The sequence below is a fragment of the Anguilla rostrata genome, chromosome 2 (genome assembly GCF_018555375.3).
Source record: "Anguilla rostrata isolate EN2019 chromosome 2, ASM1855537v3, whole genome shotgun sequence".
In the NCBI taxonomy this organism is placed as follows: domain Eukaryota; kingdom Metazoa; phylum Chordata; class Actinopteri; order Anguilliformes; family Anguillidae; genus Anguilla; species Anguilla rostrata.
The window spans coordinates 25,526,677-25,549,488 of NC_057934.1; the positions used below are offsets into that span (position 1 = coordinate 25,526,677).

At 45.3% G+C, this 22,812-nt stretch overlaps 1 protein-coding gene across 2 annotated transcripts in view; it reads right to left on the minus strand.

The window, feature by feature from the left end:
- Positions 1-3,286: 3,286 nt before the first annotated feature.
- skap1 (src kinase associated phosphoprotein 1) overlaps positions 3,287-22,812 on the minus strand; it is a 178,227-nt gene continuing 158,701 nt past the window's right edge. For both annotated transcript variants that reach the window (XM_064321408.1, XM_064321407.1), the window contains exons 12-13: positions 6,396-6,498; positions 3,287-4,367 (exon numbers count right to left, since the gene is read on the minus strand). In XM_064321408.1, coding sequence (XP_064177478.1) covers positions 6,406-6,498 — 93 coding nt within the window. In that variant the 3' untranslated portion in view covers positions 3,287-4,367; positions 6,396-6,405. The remainder of the gene's footprint in view (positions 4,368-6,395; positions 6,499-22,812) is intronic.

Sequence of the window (22,812 nt, forward strand, 5' to 3'; positions counted from 1 at the left end):
TATTTAATTTGACTGATTGTGTAAAGCTACTAATAGGTGAAAGTGTGGATATTGTTTTTAAATCATTTATTTTAACAATCTGTGTGCAAAGGCAACATTCATCATGCTTCCATTGTTCATAGTTTTATTGTATGGGGTTTTTCATTTTTGCTTGTAGTCTGTCAACTGTAATATTCAGTGAGGTCATGCCACATGCAACACATGCATTTGTCAACATTACTTTAAAACCTGAGATGCACTTTATCATGGGAAATAAAATGTTTTTAAACCCCACTTGGCGTGTGTCTGTTGTTGGGCTGTGCGTGAGGGACTGAGCGTTGTGTCCTTGGGGACGTCGAGCTGTGGGGTCACGGGGGATGACTGGTGGTCCTGTGTTTCTTCTTGTCACCCATCGTGGGATAATGCATGGCGCCCGTTTAATATGGCGGTATTACCGCGTAGAGAATTGCGAAACAAATCTCCCGGCGGGGTGAGACATGTAATGCATTCTAGCCTGGGGACTGGAATCTTGTTTCCCATTCTCAGATGAAAGAGGGAGAGGGGGAAAAAACAAACAAAACGTTCGGCTTCATTAGAGGCTTCCGGTCTTCATTTTTCACTGCTGATTGTAGTAAATGACCTAACATGCCATGCACAACATAGGTGACTTTGAGTAAGAAAAGCAACTTCACCATACAAAGTGACCTCCCAGTTATTTTACACTATCTACCGTAACAAGTGATCTATTGTTGCAAGCTATCAGACAGGGATAATTATGCTGACTGACCTGTTTACGCAAATCCATGAAAATATTTTTTAAAAACATGCTATAAATTATGTGCAGCAAAAGAATGTAAAGAGTTATTATTTTGCTAAAAGTATGCTTGGATGTATTCTGAACAGCTCTTGGGAGGCTTATTTGGTTAAGTGGTGTGGTGTGGATGATCCCTTGGTTTTAGATTGAATCTGGACCATGCCAGTACTGACTGGCTGGTAGCTCTGTGGGGGAAACGTGCAACGGAGGGATTTTTGACCATTTCTCCAGGCTGCATTTCTCTAGTTCCTAGACATCTTGGCTTGCTCAAGTGTCACCTTGAACCAGGAAAGTTGTATTAATTTGCAGTCTGTATAAAATGCCCAGTTCAAATGATCAATAATGGGATGGAATGCCAATTTTGACTCTTAAGTTGGAGGTTCAGTGGTAACTGAATCCAAGTATTTTAGCCATAATTTCCTAACATACTATGGATCCCTGTTTCCTTCAGTTCTAATGAGGATTTTAGGAGCAGAAAATAAAATAGAAGAGGTCCACCTCTATTTCACGACACTTTTCTTCACAAGAGCCTTACATTTTTGGTGCCAACATACCACCACAAGCATGTCTGGAAAGCTAAAATTTGTCACAAAAGGACACAATCCACAAAATGTGATTTGAACAGTTGGTGAGAGTCAATTCAAAAACGACTGGCATTACAAACATTTACCGAACCTGTTCCACAAACACCAATTGCATCTGGCTGAGTTTTTGAGCCATATCGGGCGTTTAAGATGGCGCTTCGATTAGCCAGCTGGGAACTCCCCTTGAGACCAGAGGACGTCCCAGTGAAAGTGCTTCAGCTTCAGCAAATTTAGTGGGACATCATAATGTTCTTAAAAACATTAAATTATTTGTAGTTGGCCCTTCAGAATAGTTATTTGTTGGTCTGAGTGATGCTAAAAGGATAAAATTGTACTTCGTCAGGAAAAACATGTGCCTCTTTTTTGTTACTGTTTTCAAGGGTATAATTATATTTTGATGCCATTGTATATTATGTATGCTGTTATGTATAATAATTATAACAAACTGCAGGGTGTTGGGTGTTGCTCAGGGAGGGGAATACATGTGAAGCTATATGGATAACAGAAAGGGCTGCGTTTGAGGGAGTGGTGTGAAAGATGATCACTGAATGTGTAAATGCAGCAGCATTCATATCGGACTCACATCCGGAGCTGGCTGTTTGTTAGCCTCAGTACATCTCTCTAATACCCTGCAGTCTGTGTGCTCTGGGTTGGTCGCTGTCATCGAGATATTAAAGAAGCTGAAAAGAACAAAATCAAAAACACTCTGTCATGTTTACAGCACTGAGTGCATAGTGTCCTGGTTTTTTTTTAATATAAGGAAAAGCAAACTCATCAAGAGAAAAACACGTTTATCAAATGCCATATTTCAAATATGTGAAAATATATAAGCCGGATTATTAAACTGTCCACTTGCTCTGTTTCTGTAAGGTTGCAAATCTATGTGCTTGGACTAAGAAACAGCTTAAAGGCCTATGTGGTGGAAGCACAAGGTTACTAACCAGCACAGGGGAAACATTTTACTTTTCCTGAGCTTCAGTGGTGGTGGTGTGTGCTGGCTCAATGTAACTGACTTCAAAAATAAATTCAGTGCTGCAAACTTACACGTAATTGTATTTCATTATTAGTGTTTTTTCCACTTGGGGCTATCTAAACCGCTCAATTACAATTACTTTATATTGAGGAGATTTGAAAATAAATCACATTTTTTATCAGAATTTTACTGCTTATGCTTTTTATACATACATTTCATACATTCTGCGATGCTTACAATACACCCTTTTTGCAACAGGCTTTTACCAGGACACTGAATTAAAAATCGCCATGCTCACTGTAGGGCCGCAAATCCACAGACCCCAGGTCTAGCATCTGAACCCCTAGTGTACACAAAGAAGGGAAAGCAAGGCCACGCAGGCCCTAAGATGCGTCCTGCTGGAGAAAATAACATTTCGGGGCAGGTATTCTCTGAGAAAAGTTAGTGAGCGATAGTGAAATTCATCTTGTGCCTCCCCCATCTGATTGAGTTAATTAGCCCATTATTCACAGGGACTGCAGGGGCCTGTTAGGTAGGAGAGTTTCCTAATCACCCCCATCCTCCTGTGGCAGAGATTTGGGGGGTGGGGGTGGGGGGGGGGAGTTGAGAACACAGACAGGAGGCAATGAGGAGGGCAGGCGAGATGTACGCAGAGGCGTGGCCAAACATGAAGCTGATAAGAGACTGAGAGATGGGGGATGTGAAGAATTCTGAAAGAGGGGTGGGCAAAGTCAGAAGGATTTGTTTGACAGATAAAGGAGGCTGGATGCAGGCGAGGAGATGAATGGTGATATCATGCTGGGAGGACTAATGAAAGACAATGAAAAGTGAGGCTTTCAGGAGAGCTCTGGGGAAGAGATGCTATTCTACATGTTGAGCACTGACGCATGTTTTATATTCTGATGCCTGTAATGTGATTGAGAGCTTGTTTAAAAAAAATAAATAAATAAATACCAAAGCAATATTTGGTATTTATACAATCCATATTAAGCCTCTAGGTTTGTATACTTCACAATGTACTTTAAAAGTTTGTGTTTATTATATACAGATGTCTTACACAGAAACCAAATGAATGAACCACTTCTTTTGATACTAATTTTGATAAAGACATTAGTAGCAAAAGCATTGCAAAACTAGGAAGTGTATTCCAGTTAAAATAGCATAAGGCTAGATAATTCAAATCTGGTTAAGAATCAAAAATATTGGTTTGGCAATAGATATACTATTACATTGCCAGAGTTTAACATATGGACAGTACATTTACAGATTGCTTAGAGAGGTATGCAATTCAGGTGCACAATAAGAAAAAAACTTGGATACATTGCAAATAATGTGTAACAGTTGACATAGGCCAGCTAGGACATAGAGTGAAGAAATATTCTATTGATGTTTAGTATGTGTATTGATACAGGCCTGTAGACTGAAACAAATCTGTCCTATTCTAGAACACTCCTGACACCTAGTGGCCAACATGAGCCTATAGTATGTCTCATGGAATTATGTTTATTGCATAAAAACAATGCCATTGTAAAACAAGCTTTAGAAAGGGCCTTTACTGATGTAAAAATCACAAATGTTTGTAAAGTACATTTAAGATAAACATCACATAAAACATATATTCTCAGTTTACAATAATGTTCTGATTATTGGCCATCATGACCCTTAAGGTATAATTTTATACAAATGCATGTTTGTATGGTTGCACCTAGCATTTAACAGGGTAATTGAATCTAAAATAAGATTTTAGAATTATGATTAAGGATTCATCCTTTGTTGTACATTATGGAGTGGTTCAGGATATCTGTGTAATATCATGTGTTTCCATGATGGGCTTGGTAGAATAAAGGGAAAATCCTTAATCCTTTTATAAAAATTTAAAAAAAACCTGGGGTACTTGTGTCAATATTCCGTATTATATTAGGTTCCACACAACAAAAGCAATCTCAGTTAGTCGTCAGCGTTCAAGTGTTCAGCAAAGGCGTGTCACTGCACCTCCCATATCATCATCCACAGAGACCTGAAACAAATAAAACAGGACTATCATAGAAGGATTGTTAGAGAATGCTTTTGGTTTAAATAGGGTGTTATCTGTATGATCATATGGTTCTAACTTTGTATACGTTAACTAGAAGGCATACTTGTACTTTGTACTGGATATTAGCTGGGTCAGACACGTAACATTTGCTCACGTAACTCAGGTGCACGTACTTTCATTGTAAGTTGCTCTGGATATGAATCTGCTAATATGTTGCATTGGCTATATGAATAGAATTGAATGTAATGTGAACGCAATCTTGGTATGCCTCTAATAAATTTTCAGAAGATTAAAGAGTATCAGTATATATATACTGTTTGTGTCGCTTTATAAGTGAACATAACATAGTTGATATACCCCATTTTACATGGCAGCATATTTAGAATTTTGTAAGGAAATTATGAAGTTTAGAATATACTGAAATGCAATATTTGTCTGCCTTATTAATTATAATTAAATAGAAGGACAGCAACTGCAACAGTTTCTCATTATGAAGTCTGCTTGCATTTGTAGATAATGAGTACTAATGTGTGCGATCATACTGATGAGTCACTCTGCAGAGGACTACTCTGAGTAAGTGTCCTGAGTGTAGGAAACATGCTATGTGTGTGAGAGCTTTTCTTCTCTCTCTCTCTCTCTCTCTCTCGTATATGGGTGAAACATTGGTCACAGGAACACAAGCACTGGAATTTCATGGTGCCCTTGACAAGATCTCAGATGAGACACCATGGCAGTGTTTGTGCAACCTTGTCTGTGTTTATCTCCTCAAGCTCTGTCTCTCCCTCTGGGCCGAGGGTGAACAGACAAGGATTTGGTGTGTGTATGTGTGTGTGTGTGTGTGTGTGAGAGAGAGAGAGAGAGCGAGAGAGAATGCATGTGTGTGTGTGCGTGGTGTGTGAGAGAGAGAGAGAGAGAGAGAGAGAGAATGCATGTGTGTATGTGTGAGAGAGAGAGAGAGACAGCGAGAGAGAATGCGTGTGCTTGTGCTTCCCTTAGTCTCAGGCCTTTGCTGGTCACTTTGTAAAAAATCAATATGTCATTACTGTGGTTCAAGAGTCAATGTTTGTGTTTCACATGGTGGAGCTGCTACCTATAAGCCAGTATTAATGTGATTCTCTTTCTGAGTCACTAATGCCACAAAACAGGATTATTTCTCATCCTCGCGTAATATGTTTTATTGGATGATCCTCTAAAGTTCATGACCCAGTTAGCACATCGGATGCTGAGGTTGAGTTTAATGTTACCAGATTCTAAATTTGAGATTTAATTTTAATTTATTTTATTTTTGCATGGGTTTTTTAACTGCTGTCTGTTGGCAAGAAGTGACCTCCTTTACTCTGTAAGGTGTATAATGTCATTCTACATTTAATTTATCATCTGCAGCCTCCACTAATGTAAAATATGGATTTTTAGAACATTTTTGTTTAAAGGTTTTCTGTTACTACACAATGTTTCTGTACATTTTGCAAAATGTTCTGTACATTACTGCAAAAAATATATTTTAGTGTTTAAATCTATTGAATATGAATACATGTGTAATATGTGATAATATGTGATGAAAAATGTAACACTTACTGTTAACATTCATGATTCCTTTATTTAATAATAATTGTAATTATGATTCTGCAAAACCTTTCAGAAAGGGCATATCCAAAGATTTTCTGCATGTCCTTGGCTTGGCATGCAGTTCTACATTTAGCCACTGGGTGGAGTTCATTGTTAGTGAGTCTCGACACAGTTGTGTGGTGTGTGGGGCCAAGTTCCTTACACATCAGAGCTCACAGACCTTTACCGTTAATTCAGCTGTTGAGCAGGTGCCATAGACTGTACATTATAGTAAGTAGCAATACAGTGGTGCCAAGTAATGTAGGGGAATGGCAGCAATGCTTGGCATGAATGAAAAGCTAGAGTGTAATAATCAGGCATAGTAATACAATATAAACTGTTAAGACTGCATCAATTAAATGATGGTGGTATACTCTAGTATGAATGTAACAAAGTAGTTGGTACCTCTTGGAAATCACAGGATGTAGGCAGGCTGCAGGAAGTCTTTTGGCACGATTCCGATGCTGCCATTCAGTTCCCCCACCCACCAGCCATGGATGTTATACTCCTGTGAAACAAAAATACACAGCATCACTACCCTGCAAACACAATACTGAGAATGAAGAACCCAGAAATAGATGCACAGAGACCGAGGAGCAAAGATAACCAACAGTACACAAAGTATGCCGACATACTGGTGAAGAGAATGAATACACACACACACGCGCACGCACACTCACACAGACACGCACACACACACACACGAACGCCCATGCGCACGCGCACTCACACACACACACGCACACGCACACTGTGATATTCCTCACACACGCAGTAGCACAGCTGCTGAATCCACAGATGGCAGATGTGTCTAAAATGACGTGTCATTCTTGCTGATTGTGATATATTTTCCTGTTTGTGCCAAGGGGTTTGATAAGGGGCACTGAGGGTGTGGGAGGGCCTGGGGGTGAAGGATTGATCAACATCATATTTCTCAGTGCAGTGGCATTGCTATACTCTTTATTACCCGCCTTTATTGTACAGTAACCCAATTACAGCAGGAGAGCACTGAAACACACGCTACCAGAGCAGGAAAAAAACTGTTCTCATAATGTTGTCATAATGGCATCGCAGTGCTTCACCCCCACAGCAATATCATAAGAATGTTCTTTGTTTTCTGGTGTAAAAAAAAAGAGAAAACAGAACAGAGTCTGACCCATTAAACGAATAAGGATGTCTGCATCCAAACACCTGTGCACCATGACAGCCACCTATAACTCTTACCTGAAGACACTTTGTCAGTTTTGAAGATGTCATGAAACGCGTGGATTGGATGCATTCCCTAGCATGTCTGAGCTGCTCTGTTGGATGTCAGTGCTTTTCTTGGCGCTTATCTTGCAGCCGTGACATTGAAGCGCAGTATGACAAATGAGAGAAGAGGCACAAAGCAAACCAAACACCTCCAACTGCCAAACACTCTGTGCTAATCCAAGTTCTGAACAAGTTAGGAAATGTGCTTCTTGAGACTGTGTAGACTCAAAAGTGTAGCTTTGAGGGGATTTGGGCCTCTCTTCCCATGCAACACATCATCTCCACTTGAATCAGAGACAGTTTCATTTCTCTCTTTGCACATTAAACAGGCAGAAATGGTTTAAACTCCCAGGGTCGCACATTTAGACGGCTGGAAAGTAGACAGGTTTGACTTCTTTTAGAAAAAGACCTCAATTCATTATGTAAGTGAACACCTGGAAGGAGAGTCGTCTTATTTCAGCTTGCCTGTTTGCAAATGCTGCTTAGTTCACCAGAATATGACCTCTGGCGAATAAAATTCAGTCCACGAAGCCAAAAGAGACAGATCTCGGACAGAGAGCAAACCCAGGTTATCTCTAGTGCAGGCAGCAGGTGATGTCCCCCCCTGAAACCAGCTGACTATTTCAGCGATCCCTTGCGAATCGTCACGGGCCAGCAGCACAGGCCGCGAGACTGTGCGTGTAGACATGCGGGGGGAAGGAAGTACAGATTGCGTTGTTTACCGCTGTTCCAGTCTCGCTGCTGGACCCGCCGCGCTCAGACAGAGGGAGGGTAAATAAATGAACGAGTGCATAAAGAAAGTGATGAGCAATGTAAAAAGACAATGAGCGGCCCCTTCACCAGCTGTAAAAGCACAGCCGGCCTATGCCCCAATGCCCGGCCCTTGAAAAACAGGACCCTTTTCCCTGCACGGGCCAAGCTTGCCAGAATGAATTAAAACAACATTAAACCTGCAGCGATAATATTTAAATTCCCATCTTTGGGTGCCAAATTGCACCCACCCGGAATAGTACAGATGTTGGTTAATTATGGTAATTTTTATTAAACTATTAAAAATAAAGCCGGGAGCTGATGCACCCAGGCATTCTTCCAGCTTCTTCATTGGTTATTTATCAGGTGGCTCTCCTGCTCTGCTCACTCTTGGTCCATAACGAGCGCGCGCTCCAGGCTGTGGTACGAACCTCAGGGCGCAGCAGACTGCCTTAATGGGACCACAGGGTCCACATCTCTGCTGCCGGAAGCAACTTTATTGTGTGTTCTCCTCTCCGTGGGTGGTTACCCCAAGAGCTGTAGAGGCAGGTCCCCCAAAATCTGCCTCGTACAACTGCTCACGCCCCTGCCATAAAGGGGTTCTGCTCCGCCCCGCGCTGCTGTTCACCCGCTGACGACACACAAGACGCTCCGCCGTGCCCTGCTGGGGGCCAGGCCTGTTAAAATGGCACCTCTCCATCTCTCTTTGACCTGGCGGGGCCCTTTGCTCCTCAAATAACCTCACCCCCATCCCCCATCCCCCAGCTCCCTGCCCAACCTGTCCAGTGACAGTCTGTGTCACACCCTGTTAAAATAAAAGCCCAACACCACCCCATTAGCCACCACACGCACATGCGTGCGCGCGCACACACACACACACATGCATAACACATACTGCAGCACTATGAATGAACCCCCAGCCAATCAGATCACTGGCTATTGGGAGTCCTTTCCAGGCAAGGCAGATCAATCCCTCAACTGTTTGTTTATGATGGCGTACTGCAGTTATTAAAACTGCCGCCACATCCATCATAGGGTCCGCAGCAGGCAGAGAGTCTCCTAGATGTGATACATATCACAGCACTGTCTGCTGGGCTCTAAACTGTACTGACATCTTCCATCCACAGGGCACTGACCAAGCCAACCTTCCAATCCACCATTGGCTCATCTGTTCCCTCATTGTCACCCCATTGACTTTGATTTCATCATTTCAATTACTTCAAGTATGATTTAAAATGACTCTCATAACCATGTTCATTGCCAGCAATTGAACATTGTTGGCCAGATGGTCATAATATTAGTTGCACATTTCCCTCTAGAATTCCCTCCATTAAATTATTACTGCATGTATAAATTTTCCACGGTTTTTACTTTCCACTCTATCCCACAATGATATTAAATTATAATTATTATTATTATTATTATTATTATTATTATTATTCACATTGCTGTTATAATTATTATTGCATTACATTTTCTTTGCCTACATATTTGTGACAGTTGGTTATTTGTCCATGAGAAGCTAATTATGGATTGCTGGTGATGCAGATGATTTTAACTTGTCATTGAACTCCATTTAGTCATTAAGTTGAAGATAGTTAGAGCTGTTGAGACACTCCAGCATTGCACCCTGGAGAGAGCGAGGAACCGCAGTGGGTTGAAAAGAGTGGGCCCCAAGTTGCAATGGGTTCCCCTGAAGGTGGACCAACAGCTACTCAGTCCCAGTGTTGGCCACTTCTTATGCTACATATTCACCTGCTCAGTTGGCAGAATTGTCTTTCCTTGCACGCTTACTCTTCTTCGGCAATATTAACAAACTCTGCGTACTCCGGTTACGCTGCGCGGAACATCTTTCACTTTGCGGAGATGTGGAGTGCTCCACCCTCTGGAGCCAGGGCTATGGCTGGGCTCCTGGATCGATACTCCGCTAAAGATCAGGGGCATATTTCACAGAGAAGAAAAGAGGAGGCACCGGCAGACAGTGACAGTGTGGAGAGCCGGTCGCTTATCTGCTGGCTGTGCTGGGAGGGCGTGCGCGCGCAGTCCATCTGTCTGTCTGGCACTGACAGGCCACTGAAAGGCACAAACTCTCCTGCACAGGAGAAAGGCTGCAGTGTGCCACAGAGATTAGGACACTGCATTGACCGGCCTCAGGTAAAATGGCAGCCATATAAAGGGGTAATGGGACCAATGAAAACTAGCCGGATAGCTTGCTAACAGCCATTTACAGTACCTTAAACATCTACGAGCTGAAGAGCTTGAGGATGGTGGTTCTGACAGAGTGTTGGCTGATAGCAGGCTAGCAGGCTAGTTTTCATTGCTCCCATTACCCATTTATATGGCAGCCATCTTACCTGAAAACTAGCCTGCTAGCCTGCTGACAGCCGTTTATAGTACCTAAAAAAGCTATGAGCTGAAAAGCTGGAGGATGGCGATTCTGATGACGGGTTGGCCGAGGCAAAGTGGAGGTTGCGTGCACCTCCAAGCAGCTCGAGCACCAGGCACAGCATGAGCTAAAGCAGCCCGGCTCGGGGATAAATGGAGAGGGACGAGCCTCTGAAAGGTTTGACGGGACCTTGGCATGCCCTGGCGCTCCCTGCATAAATCAGCGCTCCAGGAGCTCCGGTTCACCCGGGCCTGGAACTTCAAAAGCAGGCTTCCCAACGCGGCGCTTCGCCGATGGCCGCAGGAATTGGAAACAGACCTGGCTCTGACGGATGGGGCCTGGAGGGTGCCCCCTGCTGGGTGAGGGATTGGAGGGCCCGGCGAACAGCTTAATCTCCGCCGTTCTCCCAAGCGCTATGCTGCTGTCGTTCGCAGAGGGACCAAGCCTTTCGGTCCACCGCTGGAATACAGGGACGCTCGGCCTGCGCCTGGTCACGAACAATGCAGCGTCCTCTGTTCAAATACTGAGGAGCAAACTGTCGTTCCCCGCGCACATCGCCAGACATGCACTCATGTACACGTGCGCATGTGCACGTGTCAGAAAAGCACAGATTAAGAAGGATGTGAGCGAGGAAGGAATATATGAAAGGACATGAGAGCCGGAGCCATTGAGCGCAGAGGAACAGTGCTATGGGCCGTCTGAATGGCGCAGGGGGAAGGGTGTGCTGGTGCCTGGAGTCTGCCGACAGGCCTGGCAGCCACCCTGGCGTGAGAGAGGAGTCTGGGAAACCGCGCTTACAATATCAGCGCGGCGTAGTGCACATGAGAAATTATGAGTGCTTGCAGATAGGGAACACGGGACAATTAACAACACAATATTTACACAAATTCTAAAGGCAATAATTGTGAATGAAATCTCAGTAATCCAAAGCAACCCATCAAATTTCAGTGGGGATTATGCTGTAAACTGTAAACACTGGAGAATTCTCTTTTTGACAGTAGAACAAGGTTGCAGTCTGTCTAGCAAGACAAAGTGTAAGAAACACAAATCAGCACAGAAACTTTTGTAACCACAGTAACAAAAGACGTTAATTCTGGCGCACGAGGATGTGAGAGTCAAAGGACCTTACAGAGTGAGATATGACCATAAAACCAAATGGGACGGAACACTGAACAGAGAACAGAAGAGTTCAGCGAAGAGTGAGAGCAAGAATCCCAGAAATGCACAAAAAAAAAAAACCCAGAGGAAGGAGGATGAGAAAGATGAGCTGTCCCTGGCTGAAATGATGAGGCGCTCTACGGAGAGACGCGCCGTGTGAGTCACAACCTGGGATTTTCTCACAGGGGAGAGTCGCCTGGCGAAGCGGAGGGGCTGCTCCCAACGTTCCCTCGTGCGAACGCAGGCGCGGGCTGTGAACGGATGCTGTGTGGCTGTGCCACCCTGCTTCAACAATAATGGAAAAAAAAAAATAGAAAAGAAAAGAAACAGAAGGGTGGGGGCGTGAGAGGGAAGGAGGGGAAACAGTCTCTGTCCCCCGGGGGCATCGCAACGCAATTTCCCCAACTGATGTGACGGGCATTTTTATTTATCTCCCCTGCCCATCTGTGCCGCATTTCTGAAATTCTCCCCGAGAAAGGTCTTTTTGATTATCAACATCGCCATTTTAATATACTTCTAAATCACCAGTGTGCCAGCCCCTGAACGAGATTCTCAAGCGTGCAGAGCCTCTCTCTCTCTCTCTCTCTCACTCTCACTCTCTCTCTTTTGGAAAAATGACGAGTTCAAACAGAGTACACATGTTGTAAGAGAGAGTGGGCGCATTTAGAATTGATGCATTCCAATGACTGTTACTCCCCCCCCTTTGCTCCCTCCCTCTTACCCTTTCTCTCTACCCATTGGTTTTATTTTCAGCAGGATACAGACTGTTATTAGAGATATTTCCTGGGCAATTGAACATGCTTTTGTTCAGGAGCTTGAATCAATATGCTTGATTGAAATGCTGTAATTTGGAATACTAAGAGAAAAGTGCCATTAAATTTATATCATTTTGCTCAAGGGGTTGGGAACTATTTCACAAAATCACGATGGTGTGTTTTGAGAAAACAAATTATGCCAACAACATATAAAACATATGACTTATCAAAATTGGTAGCAAACAATATTTGTTGCGATATTTGTACGTTTCAGAAGGAGTGTTTTGGTTTTGGTTTGAACACAGATGGCAGTGAGGTGCTTAATGAAACAAACAGTACTGACCTTGCATGTATAGTGCCATTGTGTCAGCAGTGATGAGAAAAGTGCTTTTTCTGGATGGAGGTAGTTCCTCTTTCTTTTAATTGACCTTTGACCCCATGTCCCACTCAGTCACTGTCCTATTCTGTAAGTCAACTCGCAGTGCAATGTGTCAGGCAATTTGGTTTCTGCAAACAAGACATTTACGGGACTCATCATAATATTTCAGTTAAATTTTCTGTGAAATAATCAATAAAAAAGCGAACTGACTGCCATGCAATTTGTACCATTTGTACTTATTTATTTATAACATTCCACTTGAGAATAAGGGCAAAAATATGTCTAGCTCCCTTGCAATAAAGAACTTCAGGGTCCAGGAAGGCGAGCTCACTGTTTTACTGCAGCGAGCCGCAGTAATGACTTTTAGACTCTCGATCTGAATTACATATAAATCTGCTTTGAACTTCCACACTCTTCCACGCTGTTTGAGCGAAGGTGTAAAGCAAAAGGTGGCGCTGCCGCACGCATCCATAAAGACGACACGGTTGAAGGTCCCTCTCCGTCTGCCTGTGCCAAACGGAACACGTTCCACCGTGCCGCTCCTGTTTTGAGCGGCGCGTCTCCGGAGCCAACCCAGCGTTTACTTCTGCTTACTTTTGCCTTGTTTTGGGTGGGGTTTTTTGAAATGTAAATGATGGGCAGTGGGGGGGGGGGGGGGGGGGTTGGATAGAGAGGTGAAGGGTGAGGGGGGAGGGGGGGGGGGGGGGGCGGGGGGCAAGAAAAACAACCTCGTAAAATGTACTGCGAAGCCGGGCGGGGGCGTGGAGTTAAGTGGCTTCGGGCCGAGTGTTCGGCAACGTGATGCTGCGAGGGCCCTCCATTTTTCCTGCTGACCTCCACATGACTCCGCCGCTGATGGGGTAAGAAGGAGGTGGATGGGGTAGGCAGAAACAGAGAGAGAGAGAGAGTGAGATAGAGAGAGAACGTGCGTGAGAGAGTGAGGGACAGAGAGCAGGGAGGGAGGAAGGCTAATAGAGAGACCCCCACGGGGTATCCAGGAAATAGAAAAGGGGGCGCAATCACCATGGCAACGCCTGCGGTGTGCCAGTGATGTCATTTGTTTACTACGTGGAGGGCTGGCTGGCAGTGGCTGGCAAAAAAAGATGAGCCCATTGCTCTGTGTGTCAGAGGCGGCTGGCTGCTAACGATGAGCAGGGATGGAGAGCATTTGATGAGGAATCTAATGCTGCATACATCAGCGTGTAGAGCGAGCCTGTCCTGCAAGGATAGAGCGCCACATTGCTGTCATCATCGCAATACTGACAGCTTAGCCCCCCCCCCCCACTGCCTTATCTCCTCTCAGTCAGCACTGCATCTCCCTCCTGTGCTCTACCCCTCTTCTTCACTCTTTCTATCATTTTTCTATCTCTCTCTTTACTGTCTTTTTTATTTACTCTTTCTTTTCTTCACTTTCCCAGAGTGTTGTGGATGGATGGGATACACGTGTGTGTGTGTGTGTGTGTGCGTGCACAATGCATAATGACCCCACGCACACACACAGACACACGCACGCACACACACACACACGCACACATGCACACACACCCCTTCTCTCTCTCTCTCTCTCTCTCTCTCTCTCTGTTCCTATGTAAAGGCAGAAGTGTTAATAAGAATGACACATGGGGCGTCTGCCCTCGGCCACCAGCTGACTGAGGCAGGCCTGCAGCATGATGGAGCGCAGGAAGTGTCTCATTGCCCTGCCGCTGAACCCGCTGCCTGGATGTGCCCCCCCACACACACACACTCACACACACACACTCTCCCCCCTCCTTTTCTGAACGCCGGCAGCACATAGCAGCGCTCCCACTCTCTATTTTCCACCCGCCACACAAACACGGGCGCAAACAAACAACGCCTTTTCTTCAGTCGCCCTTTCTACCCCGTCAACAAATACACAGCCAGGCCTTCCACAGCCCAAGCTAATTGCGCCTCTCGTTACGTCTTCCAGAAGGACCCCCAGACTAAACAGAACCAATCTGCACTCCATTGTTTTACATCCTGGTGTTAAACACAGAGATGAGACTGGCCTGCAAATGCAAAACTGCTTTGAGCTCTCTCTTAAATTTATTGCCTTACGATTTTTTTTTTTTTCTCACTTCATTTTTTGTTCATTCAGAAAACTAATAAAAAACCAACAAATCTTTATGCGAGCATGCCGGCGAACCGCTTGTCTGAAAAATTGTTACGACCCTCGGACGGGTGTGTGGGGGGGGGGGGGGAGCTGTCAGTGTAACAACGCTGAAAATGCGCAATATTGTGCTTCGATCGCGCGGCGGTTAAGGAAACGGCGGACGAACGCGCTGAGACGCGGCGAACGTTCTGAGCTGATGGAGTGCGAGGACGGCCGGGGTGGGCAGGGGCGAAATAAGGAAAACGGACCCCAGCTTTTTTTCCCAAACTGCGCCCGGGATTACGGATGGCTCCTTAACTTAATAGCCATTTAAAGTGGATTTGTGTGTGCTGCTGAGTGTCTGTAATGATAGCTGTTTACGTGGCTCCCCATTTATAATGATTAGGGAGAATGGATAGGGGCTGCCGACGCTCCGTTCTGGGCTATTGACTGGGGGGGCTGTGGCTGAATAATGAGCTACTGTAGTTGACCGGGAGCTGACCGCTGCCTTCTGCGTGACCCCGAACCCCAGACTCACCCCCGGCCAACACCCGGCGACGGCAAATAGAATGCCTTAGGTGTCTGTTACCACAAAGCAGCCAGGTCTTTAAAGTGCGAGCGTGTGTGTGCGTGAGAGAGAAAGGGGGACAAGAGTGCACACTAGGGGCTAAAGATCACCCTCTGTCTCCCTCTCCCTGGCTTTTCCTTTCCCATTCTTCCTCTCTTTTCCTCCTCTTTGGTTCCATTCAAGAGAGCGTGACCTCGGGGCGCAGGGCCGGCTGGCTGAGTCATTCGTTTGGGCCGGTGGAGGATGTGGCAGGAGAGCCCTCCAGGACAAAGACCCCGGCTGCCAGTGACCGCTGCACACACCCTGTGTGAGGCTTCCACATATGCCTAACACCCCTGTCATAACTGCCACCTGTGACTGCTAAAACAGCATCTTCCTAAGTTCCATGTGCAAATATACAGCACAAGTGCATCTTTGTTCATTCAACTGATAAGCATTTCTGCTCAAAAGAACACAATAAATGGCTATTACAACTGAGCATCCTGCTTACTGAAGCCCTGTACTGTTAAAGGCTGACCTCAGGGTTGTGGACTGATTCGGAATTTAGGAATGTACTTAATGAGATTTGTTTTTCGTGACATCTACAATCCTTCTCCAAGTGGGAGAAACTCATCCACTGAAAGGAAGTGTGGGAAAGCTGACGGTCTGAAGTGACAGAGAAAACAGTGCTGTAATGTGGCCACTAGGTGTCAGTGGTGTCTGCTGGTGACACAGGGCTGCAATTTCTCGCTGGCTCAATGCTCTGTACCACCATTCTGCCTGAGTGTGCCCTGTTCTCACATCACTTGACACACACACACACACACACAGGCAGGCATGCACGCAACACAGACACACACACACATGCACGCACACACACACAGACACGCACACACCTTATTTCTAAAAGGTTTAGAGAGGGCGGGGAGGGACACTGAGAGAGGGGAGAACAGGGAACCAAGCAGAAGACCCCACAGCCTCAGCTTCAGAGCAGCTCTGTTTTTGCCATTTTTTTTGCCTCTGGTCTGTACTGCCACTGCTGTAGCACAGCTCAGGCTGGTACACTGGGACTCAGCTATCCCTCCATCCCCATTAAATATGTAGCAGCGATTAAGACACTGTTGTGGACAGGCCTGGTGCCATGGCACAACCCAGCTGATGCACTGTACTAATGAGCTCCAGTGTGGGCAGGAATGAGAGACAGCAGGAGAGAGGGGCAATATATAGGGGTGCAGGAGAGACATACAGGGTAGAACAGGAGAGAAAGACAGGGAGAGAGAGAGGGTGGGATTGAGGAGGGGAGTATTGGAGATTTGTCTCTCAGCTTGAGAAACGTAAACACAAACATCAAACCCTTTATATGTAAAATAACATTTGTGTTGTATTTCATTCAATTCCAAACTACGCATTTGTAAATTATTTCTTTTTACAATGTTTGGTTATTTCTTTAAATTGTGAATTATTAGTTGTGAAGTGTATTCTTGTTGCTCTACAGTAATTTTTACTCCTTCATTTGGTTGCTGATTTGGCAACAGATCAGTATCAGTAAAAAAGGACAGGATGGACAGAAAGAAGGCAGCCTCTCCATCGGCCAGTCCCCTGATAAAGAGGAGGGGCTTTGCACAAGGAGACAGGTGTGCACTTAGTAGAATACTGAGAGCTGCATTGGAAACAAGGCATTTCAGACCACACTTAGCCTCTGTTGTGACATACAAAAGTGCTGAGAGATGAGCCAATCCCCTCTACCTGAGAGTAGGGGATAAAGGAGATTAAGAGAAACATAAGGAGAGAGAGAGTAAGAGAGGGAGAGAGAGAGAGAAAGCAAGAGAGAGAGAGAGCTCATAACTTCATAACTCCAATGTTAAGAAAACAAATTCTTAGATGTGCAAAATTATACTGAGGCACGATAGAATACATAAATTGCCTTGTGTGATCTGTGAGATTTATGGATAGGACTGCTCAAAGAATTAGCTTGCTGATCGTGTCTTTGTCCCCCATTAAGACGCTTTTCCCACAATGCATATGTACACACACTGAGGAATTCTCAATGCCCTATTTATTCTACATCATTGAGTACTAGCTACATATTAATCTTAAAATGTGCCATATAACTGAAAATGTTGGAACAGCCTTTCAGAACAATGACAGATAATATTAAATTTAAATATTAATAGGGTCTCTATTGACTGATCTGTATATACAACGGACTGAAAAGTCTAGCCAGATTCCCCATTTAGTCATTATGTAAATACTGGTGAATTATCTGACTCATAAGTTGAATCAAATCATCTTTGGGTTATTTGCTCCCCATTATCAGAGGTATGTAATGGTCAGAAATGGCACATTAATAAGTGCCAGTTTCAGAATTTTTAATTTTAATAAAGTATCGCAACATGTAAATGAGAAAATAATCCCTGGTGTGATGGATAATTGTATTTCCTCAGCAAAAGACACACATTTTTATAATCATCTTCTCTAAATGATGATGCATCACTTATTTCATGTGGTGTAAATTATTTAGCATTCATGATCAACTTGGATCCCAACACATTTGCTGGTTTTGAATTCTTCTAGAAAACAATCCATTGCAAAGATGTTCCTTTGGAATGGTTATAGTGTAAGCACAAAATGTTGTCAAACCCACAGGTTACCACACAGAGTATCAGACTAAAACAATGAACTATTTCTGTATAATGCTACAAACCACCAGATCCAGCTCCCATTGCAAATTATGTTTGTTTGAAAATGCCTCAGCTGAGGATGACTTATTTCGCTTATACTCCGAAAGAGAGCAGTAACAGAAACAGAGGGAGGGTCACAAATGAAACGTTTGCTGTAATATTAATCATAGGGGCTTCTGGGTAGGCCCTGTTCTGGTGCCTGCAGGTTGGTATGGAACCCTATAGGGGTCGGCAGCCCTGCGGGCTGGTCTGTGACTGGGTGCAGCACCTCCCAGGGTTTCAGTCGGAAGGAAGGCCCGCGACTCATCGCGCCAGCAGCTCGGCTGGACCGGGCAGCTGCAGTCGGGCCGCGCCAGCTGCCGCTGAGGCAGTGGCGGCGCGGCTCGGCTGGTGAACCGTGGACGGAGCGCTGGCTGGCAGCGTGCCCGCTCGGGGACAGAGTGGGCCGGACCGTGCTCTAACGAATCGCCAGTGGATGTCGCAGCAGTGGGAGGGGCTTGCATGTTGACTGGACAATGTGGAAACGAACAGGGGGTTAAACACGGTTTAAAATCTGATCCACGGGTGAGGTTGAGGTTAAGAAAGAGAAAAGCACAGGAAACTTGATGGCTTTACTTGCATGATATGTATCACCAAACCTGTAAACCCATAAAACTGATGCTGTTGATTGAGTTAAGAAATGTTGAAGTAAGAAACACCTGCAGCAATTAACAAATATTTTCAATTATTTGAACCAATGATCTTTCCTTCCCAGTTAGTTGCACAGTGCACATTCATCTGAATGGACTAATAACTTGTATAAAGCTAATATTCATTTAATATTCATTTACTATTCCACCTTTCTCTGAATACAGCCTTATTTGGGACATTTTATTTACAATAAGCAGGTCTGGCTACAGTATATTAACAGTGATTATTAATGGAAATGTATTAATGTAAAAACTGTGTATAAAATATATACTGTACAGTAACTGAATGCTTGCATTTTAAAGTATTTGGAATATTGCCTGCTTTGAAATGTAGTCATTTTACACATATTCTGTAACAGCTGTGGTCTTTCTGCCATATTCACAGACCATATGATTTACTCAAGAGGATGTGAGCATTATCTCTCATACAGAGCTCGCAATCATTTTTGTCATACATCAAACCACCACCCACACTGAGACAGCTGACACAAGTGAGGCATACCAAACCCAAGATCTGCTTATATGAAGATTTCCTGGAGTTATCAGAAGGTGGGGAGGGAATAGCTCACATGACCAGTGCCCACCCAGCAGGCCCTCAGTACCTCTGTCATGGTGCACTGGCAGAGCACTGTTAGTTAGGCAGTAGACAGCAAAGCAGGTTTGCCTACAGCACTTTAGTAATGAGAAACAGTGTTAGTAGAGCTGTGTTAATACAGTTATGCAGTCGGAGCCTTGATGGCTGAACAAAGCTCTACCTGTTCCACCGTTGCCCCAGCAACCTAGTGCCGGGAGACAGAGAAGGCCAGCGGACGGGCATGACTGCATCTAATGAACAAAGCAACGGCCTGCCTAATCAGGGAATTGATTAACTTTTCTTTTTTAATCATGAATATTTCATGGTATATACCTATAATTAAACCCACTCATTATAAGATACAAATGACACCCCCCCAACCCCCTTGCCACCCCTGCCCGGACACCCACCTTCATTTCTGAATGCTAAAGAAATTAATGCCCATATTAATAGGGCCAAAAGCCCCTTAATACATCTGAAATGCAAAGTCTTTTTTTGACAAAATTATAACAGTTGTCTTAGTCTCAAAGTGTATCTAGGATTTTACAAAGCTAAATGCATCTACCCACAACATTTCTATTAGAAACAGTGCATTATTTGATTTGATTCTCAGGTATGAAAAGAAGGTGGCCAGCTGGCTCCATTTTCTTCTCGGTTCTTGCAGTAGGAGGTGTGCCGTACCCACTGAACAGGCAGCTTTGTGGATTAGTGGCCGTAGTTCTGGCCTGAGGGTCACAGGCCCAAGTCCCTGGTGGGAAACTGCTGCTGTACAATTTACCACAACTGCTCCAGTGAATAACAAAGGCAGCTGTACAAATGTGTAAAAGGTAATGTGCACAAGGACATAAAACTGAAAAAGGTGCGTGTCGCTATGGCTAAGGGTGCCTATAACACAAATGGACACAGTGTTCCAGAATGTAATGTGTTTGACGAGCGGGCAGCTGCGGGTGAGAGAGCGAGGCGCGGGATTGGACCGGCCGAAGGAGGCTGCGGGGGAGACGCCGCGGCCGGCGGAGGAGGCCCCCCCCCCGCGCCGCTGTAGCGGCCGTGCCGGCGAGCTGTTTTCACAGCTTGCTTTATGGCCCCCGGTGGCCGCGTCTCGGCGCTCCGCTCCGCTCCGCTCTCCCCTGCGAGCGTCGGCTCTGGGGTGGCCGCGGCGGCCGGAGAAAGGAAGCAGTGTTGTGCGAGCCCCGATGAAAAAGCATCTTTCTGGGTAGGGAAGCGTCTCCCCGTCGTAAATCTCCCCAGTGCCGGGGTTTTTACAGGGGGGCCTGGGGGAGCGCAGGAATGCGGCCGGGCTGACCTTTAGAGCAGGGTCTTTTGATTCCGGGCACATAAATTACGCTCTCGGCAAGCCGATCGGCCCGAAGGCTCGACGAGTGGCACGCTGAGGACAGAGGTCTGTGCATGGCCTCCCTGCGCCGAACGCGGGGTTACGCAGAACGCGGGGGGCTCAGGTAACACTCTTACACGCTTTCTCCAGTTACAAAATCCCACACTTTCCCTTTAGCCCGGCTTCGACGACACAGAGCGAACGTCACGGTTCTGGTCCAGTGTACGCTGTCCGTATTACATTGCAGTTCACACACAGAGATGCACACGCCCCACATTTCATGAAGAAAACATTTCAAAGGAGAAGAGTGAGTCATCAGGATCAGAAGGTGCTTAAGTGCTTTTCTTTGCTCAATATTTATTTTTCCAGTTAGAAATTAGTAAAAAGAAATTCATCAAAAGGTTAAAAATTATATTAAAGGATAGAGTTGGAATTACGAAGTATTCACTACATGCAAGACTTTTTGGTGTAATTCTGGTGTAACCTCAGAGTGGAAAACACAATTTATATATTCTGCATAATGTTTTCAGACCCTTTAACCCCCTGCTAAGGCAATTGCATATTTCCTGTGAAACAGGAAAGTTTAGACGATGCACTGGAGTAGTGGCCTGCATCACCAAAATAAGGGAATCATTACTATTCAAGAACAACAGCCACAGAAAGTCATTCCATCAAAACCCTGCTGACCGGGTGTCCGCTGGGGCATGAAAGCTGTTTGTGTCCATTGAGATGTATAATCGAGCAAAGAGTTACTCAGTACACTGATTTACAGAGGAGATAGGGGGCGGAGCGGGAGGGAGAAAGAGGTAAAAATTCAGCATTTCCGTTAAAGGGGGGAAAGCGGAGCATGGCCGTGTGCAACAGCGAAGGGAGCGTTTAATTATGAGATCAAATAATTGACACCCCCACCCTGCTCTCCAAATGCAAAGGCAAACGGGGTGCGGGGAATTGGGGAGACTGTGTAAAGACGCCAGATGGATGTTGGGATTAGCCACTATTTCATGTTTCACTGTGCTGAGCGCTGTGAGAGAGCAGAAGGGAGAGGAGGGAGGGAGGGAGAGGAGGGAGGGGAGGAGGAGGAGGAGGCCCCCAGTGAGAGAGCTGGGTGCATTTTCAGCAGCGGCCGCCTGCCTGAGATTAATTCAGCAAAATTAATTGGGACAAGATTGAAAATGAAACTAAGATGCAGTTGAGTGCACAGGCTTCCTGCCTTTATTCCTTTATTTATTTTGCCACTGTTTGCCTCTGCTTGCTCCTGTGCAGATGTGCACACAAACACACACACAGATACACACACACATGCACACGTAGACGCACTCACACACACACATGCACACATACGCACTCACACACACATGCACACATACATGCACTCACACACACACATGCACACACATATGCACTCATGCACGCACACACACACACACACACGCACACACTCACGCACACACATACACACACACACACATACGCACACACGTACAAACATGCTCTACGTGTTTGTTATTGGAGAACTTCAGTTTCTTGGCAGTTGGGTGTGTGTGGCAGTGTGTGTGTGTTTGGGGGTTGGGGGGGGTGGGTGGGGGGGGTGTTGAAGCTGGTTCATTTGCTGGAAATCAGCCTCTGAGGAGCAATCTGTTAAACCCTGGAATGGGGAGAGTGTGCTGCAATCTGGCACCTCAGAGAGAGGAAGTGGAGAGAGGGCTACATCAGACACTCCTATTTCTCTACACCTCACTCCTCTCTGCTCTCCCTTTCCCTGTTTCCCTCAACACCCCTCTTCCTCTAAGCATCTTTTGTCTTGTATCTTACATTAATAACAATAAAAACACTTGATTCTCTCATTGCTCTCTCATTGTCCTTCTCATCTACTTCACACTATTCTCTCCTCTCGGGCTCTTTGTCAGATAAGGTGAACACTGTAATGCCATCTACAACAGCGGCTGGTATTGCGAGTGAATGCAACTGTAATGGAACTGATCCTCTGATCCCCGTGCATTATGGGGTATTACAGCACGACTCACCCAGCGCCCCAAGGGAGTTTTTATCACCCAGGGAGGCCTCGCAAAGCCCAAGGTTATGAGGAAATTCGAAAGCGTGACCCGTTCCCCATGGCTGCACAAGGGTCTCGTAAATCTCGCTACACGGAGAGGAGAGGAAAGTATGGTGCCGTGTGTCAAACGCCTCCGGGATCTCCAGCCAGACAACG